At 42.1% G+C, this 5,690-nt stretch overlaps 1 protein-coding gene across 1 annotated transcript in view; it reads right to left on the bottom strand.

The window, feature by feature from the left end:
• Positions 1-5,690, bottom strand: part of RAP1GAP (RAP1 GTPase activating protein) — a 49,289-nt gene that overhangs the window by 39,902 nt on the left and 3,697 nt on the right. Inside the window, exons 2-3 of the mRNA XM_009328600.1 lie at positions 1,920-2,013; positions 1,427-1,462 (exon numbers count right to left, since the gene is read on the bottom strand). Of these exons, the coding sequence (XP_009326875.1) occupies positions 1,427-1,444 (18 nt within the window). The 5' untranslated portion in view covers positions 1,445-1,462; positions 1,920-2,013. The remainder of the gene's footprint in view (positions 1-1,426; positions 1,463-1,919; positions 2,014-5,690) is intronic.

Below are 5,690 nucleotides of genomic sequence, written 5' to 3' on the forward strand. Positions count from 1 at the left end.
CGCCGACCGATGCCCAGCCAGTCCCCGAGCAGCGGCCCCCCCGGCCAGCTTTCCCCAGTTTATGTACTGAGCATGATGTCACATGGTATGGAATGTCCCTTTGGCCAGTTTGGCTGTGCTCCCCTCCCAGCTTCTCATGCACCTGCAGCCTTCTCAGTCGGTAGAGCATGGGAAACTAAAAAGTCCTTGGCTAGCGTAAACATTACCTAGCAACAACTAAAACATGGGTGCGTTATCAACTTTGTTCCCATCCTAAATCCAAAACACAGCACTGTACCAGCTACTAGGAAGGAAATTAACTCTATCCCTGCTGAAACCAGGACACAGAGTTAAATGAGCAAGGCAGACTTACAGAGCTTGTTACTCTAAAGCACTGAGCATATATCCCAAACATAGTTTGGGTGTCAGTACAGTGGTTTCAAGGTCTGTGTCTGCCTACACATGACTATACAGAAGATATACCTTCAGCCCCTTCTTCCCCCACTTCTCCTTTCTAGTCTACCAAATAGTACTTCAGCCTCATAATCCTGTACTCAGCATTTTGCTGCTACCTTCCACCTCCTCACCTTTATAGTCCCACCAAAGTCTTTCATTTTCCTCATATCCATAATTTGATCACCCAAATTCCAGAAAAGAAGTTAATTGTTTCTTACAAGTTTAATTCCTGCATATAATAAAAGACTGGCATTATGTGTCATGTTACGTGTTATATTAGGTCAAAGTTAACCACAGCATTTTAAAGGAGGCATACCACTCAGAAAATATTGGTAGTCTGTAAGGATGCTCTAAGAACAGATCATGCGAAAAATTTAGTTTTAAAGATTTTGTTGTTAGATATATAACATATTATTGTATTACTATCTCTCTATTCGGAAAGGCAGGGTTCTTTTTTTCCCTTTTATTCTATTTTAATTTTATAATGTAATATATGCAACTAAATGCATGTATTTCCATAAGAGAATTAAGCCAGAGTCCTTCTTTCTTTTGCAAGTTGAAGACAGGGCCTACAGTAGTTATTTATTAAACTGTTTGACCTTGCTAAATGCAGTTATGCTAACATCCCATTAATCACCTGTCATTAGCAGCTGCTACCCAGCAGAAACATAGTTTCTCGAAGAAGATGCCAGAGATAATGCAACTTTGATTTTCTCTCAGAATCACACTTCTGCAAAGAACAGACAGAATTATAATAATTTGCGTCTACTCCTTCCGTCATGCTGGCTGCAAAAATGAACACAGGAAAACGCTTCTGAAACTCCATTTAAGAGTAGGTATAGGAGCTTGGGCCTAGAAGAGCTAAATAGTCTGCAAGCCCAAACTAAAGGGTATTGAGAGTGAAGTGACAAGACAAATAGCAGCTGACTATTTGTTTGGCTATGAAAAAAATCAAGAGATCCCTAAGATTGAGAGAATAACTTCTCCTTACCTGCATTTTTTCAATCATCTCAAACAAGTCCACAGTCTGTGAAAAGGAAAAGACAACAGGGAAAAGAATTTAACATCTGCAGAAGCTAACGTCATCTTCTGTGGTAACCCAGATACTGAAGAAGCCAACAGCTCCTTCCATGTTTTGGCACAGAAACTACTTGCTCGCTGAAGACAAGATGGAATCGTTCTTCCTTAACAGATAGCATGGACAATACAACTGGCCAAATTGTCTTCAGCTTGTGTTGCAAAAGCTTGACCTGGAACCTGATCAGACAGGTATCAGGAATTTCTCTCTTTCAATGGGTCAGACTGCTGACTTGATACAGTATAGCATAAGAAATGGTTAAATGATGAAGTTTAGGATTCTCACAGAAGTGGGCAACTATAGCTATAACACATGCATGCACACAAGCTTGCTTTCAGTCATTTCTTCTGCTCAGTGGTTCAAGGCACATTCCAACTCTGAGCCAGAGGAATAGGACTGCCTTTACCTTGTTGCGGACAGCAGGAGCGGGAGCACATGGAAAGCCTTGGGTGGGAGAGTCTATAACATCACTGAAGCAGCGCACCCCCTCCTCAAACCTCCTGCAAGAGACAGAGGCAGAAGGGGAGAAAAAAGAAAAAAGGAAAAACTTCTAACTCTTGGAGAATTCAAGATGCCAGTGCTTGCCTGCAGTGCCTCCTTTGCCTTCTGCTTACTCTTCCTCTCCCCAGACTGTTTCTTGCCTATGAGGAAGCTGTCATTCCCTGTGAGATTCCCTGAGCTGTCTTAGTTACCACATGCCACGTGCAAACATCCTGGATATAACAGCAAAAATCTTGTGGCCCTGACAGCTCTGTCTCTGTTCACACGCACTATTCTCCTCACAACTGCCATGTAAGTGCTGAACGATCTTTTTTGCCAAGTTTCTCCTCTATCATAGATTTCCAGCAGAATAAAGACAAGTCTCACAGGGAGCTTTGGGATCAGATCTCAAAACCGAAGCATATTAAAAGAGTTAGAAGTTCTGAAATATCGCTGAAATCAGCGCCTAAAGGACAGCCCCAGTTGCCACAGCCTGGGTATTACTCTCCAAGACAGGAACATAACAGAGATGGTGCCAGAACAGAACTGATAGACCCTGCAGGAGAGACGCATGCACGGTTCTGCGTTACCACTGCTAGTAAAGCCAGTGTGCTCATTAGATGGGCTTCCATCTGCACATCTTCTATTGAAAATATATTCTTATTTTGGCCCCTGCTGGAGCAGCAGTGTATACAAATAGCAGCAGCAGCACTTATTTGAGTTCATAAAAGAGAAAACAAAAAATAACACAAACAATACACTGTAGTTTAAAAGACATATATTGCATTGCCCATTGCACTATGGACAGTCTCACCGCTAGCTGCAGCGCTCCTACTGTTAGCTAATAAACTTTCCATGCCATTGACAGATTTTACCAGCAGTCACAACTGGGGTTTAAGTCATGGTGAAGGTCACATAGGTGGGGCTGGGAACAAAGCCAAAGTTTCTAATACAAGAGACAAGGCTCATCCACTTTGTAATGCAATCATGACTTGTTACCCTCTAGCTGTTAGATGCATGACTCCTACTGCTTCCACGCTAAGAGTTCAGTACCTGTAAGTCATGAAGACTCTTACTTTGAGCCCAGTGGCTACATTCCCCGTGGTATGGAAGTATAACATATTTCTGTAATCATGAAGCTACACTCTATTACAAGCTCCAAGAATCTCTATGCCCACCAATTCCTGACAATTCACAATTTATTTGGGTAGCCCAATGGCATCACGTAACTTGTATATAGGCTGATCTACACAAAGTAACACAATACTTCCATCCCACAATTTTCTCCTAAAACCCAAATGAGAGAGACGTATAATGCATCTAAAGATTAAATCCATAATGTATATGGGACGGAAGATGTAAGAGTTAGTCTTGACATCCTCAGATAAATACTGGAATAGTCAGACAGCAAATGTATTTTAAATGAATATTAATATTATACCAACGCATGCTTTACTCATCATTTTATTCATTTACTTGAAGCATGTTTGGGACTAACAAAATTCATGTCCAAGGCAGTACATAAAAGATTTTCATTGTTTCTTTTAGAAAGCTGAAGTTTCTGTTCCGTGAGCCCTAAAAAGGTAAGAACTTAATTTGATAAATTCTCATTTTCAGAAACTAGGCATCTCCAAAGAAGTGTAATAGTAGAACTTCTGTGCCACTGGATGCCCTGGGGCCTTGTTGCATGCTATAGTGTTTTTCTTTGGCTGTCACTGGTTTGAATCCTGAAGCATTCAGTAGGGAGCAAAATACACACCTGCATCATAGAAATCTGGCAGCTCCTACATGAGGTCAGTGTGGCCAGTCCTGCCCCTCTTCTCTCACCATAAATTCACCTCTACATTTTTGGACTGACCTGAGCGCTTCGTGCAGCAACTGCTCCTTACCGTTCAATCCTAGTACAGTTCTATTGTAAAAATGACTCCAGCAGATGCCAAAATCACCAGTCTTATCATACATTTAGAGATGTTCTCAATTCTGCAATTATCCCAGATTAGGAATGTGCTGAGGGACTTTAAAAAATCCAGGAGACTGACTTAGATTTTATGTTATCTTTTACAAAATACCACAAAAATTTGGGGCCATTGTAACTATTGCTTGAAAGTCCATGTGTGAATTTTGAACTTCTGGAATGAAAAGCACTAAGCTTTATTTATAGAAAGAGAACATACTTCCTTCCAAATTGGAACTTCAAACTCTGACCACAAAAAAGGAGATCATCATCCTTCTGAAAAAGAAAAGCAATTCTGCAGACTGGAAAAGGAATATGTATACTTGCTAAAGCTTTATTTTTAGGAAATGGCAACAAGGGGAAGCAGAGGGCCTAGAAAATGCTAAAGACTAAACTAGGATTTTACTAGTCAGAGTAACCAGTGCATTAATTTCAAGCAGGTAGCCAAACTAAAAGTAGGTACTGCTGATCCACTGCTAAAGACTCCACTCTCAATGCTGAAATGGTATGAGAAGCACCTTTGCAGACCTCTAAGCCACTATCACCACACACACAATTCTGCTCACGTCCTGTATTCCCATCTGGCAGCATCCTCTGCTATTTCAGTCCTGGGATGTCTCTATACAGCTCTCTCAAAATCATTCCCATCTGCTATAGCTCAGCCAGTTCAATAACCAAGTCAATGCAAATATTTGTTCTGAGAAAAACACAAATTGGCCTTGACAGATTTCATACATCCTTTCATCCACCTTTCATAAGTATTCCAGAGGTAAAGGGTATTTGTTGTGCTCTAGAGACAAGTGCCCCAAATCCTCAGGTAACTGTTTTCCTGAAAGTTCACAGGGAAGCAGGTGTACAGCTATTGTAAAAACCTTTGCTCATCTGGAAGCCTTCCAGTAGGAGAAACAACATGGCACAATTTGCAGCTAATTATGGAACGACAGTCAGTATAATAACTGGCATCCCAGCCTGATGAGTGATTCTTGCAATGAGACACTGATATGTTTTTGAAATCGCTCACTAGAAGGGACAGGCAATTCAAAAAAACTGAAGGTAATTTGAAACAACAAGAACAGGCCCGAAATGCTCATAAGGAAAATTCTGGGCAACCACTTCCCTTGAGCAACAGCTTCTGCTCTTCCACTCCCTTGTTTCTCCCTTAGAGACATATTTGCTCTACCAAATAAGATTTTTAGGTATTCAGTGAAGACAGCTGAAAACTTGACACGAATAGCCTTACTCTACTAACACCAGTATGTATAGAAACTAAGGCTTTGAATTTTGCTCACACACGGATTCCTAAAATTCAAGAAAAGGAATTACCAAGACAGAACTAGGAAAAGGAAGCAACTACTACAGATGAGACGCAGTTTGCTCTCAGCTGATCACAAACTTTTCTGCCCATAGACTCTGACTTCCAGTCAGGAACCTCACTTGCAGCTGCACTCCCCTTTCTGGCTGCTGGGGAGCTCCTGCCCCTCCCGTGAGGGCCACTGCTCCGACATGTGGGCAATCCCAGCTCTCTGCTCAGGACTTCCCCCGCCTCTTCTTGTACCGACAGAAAGGGCGAGCAGGGTACCGACAAGGCCCGGAGAACCCACCTAGCTCTCACTCCCCACCTTTCTCCTGCGGGACAGGAGAAAGGAGAACTCCCGAGGCAAATTAATCTCGCCATGCATCCGCACTCCCACCTCCTGAGAAGTCCAAATTGGAGAACTCACCCACTCCCGGGGAGACAGGAGA

Source organism: Pygoscelis adeliae, unplaced genomic scaffold (assembly GCF_000699105.1).
Source record: "Pygoscelis adeliae isolate BGI_AS28 unplaced genomic scaffold, ASM69910v1 Scaffold120, whole genome shotgun sequence".
Taxonomy (NCBI): Eukaryota; Metazoa; Chordata; class Aves; order Sphenisciformes; family Spheniscidae; genus Pygoscelis; species Pygoscelis adeliae.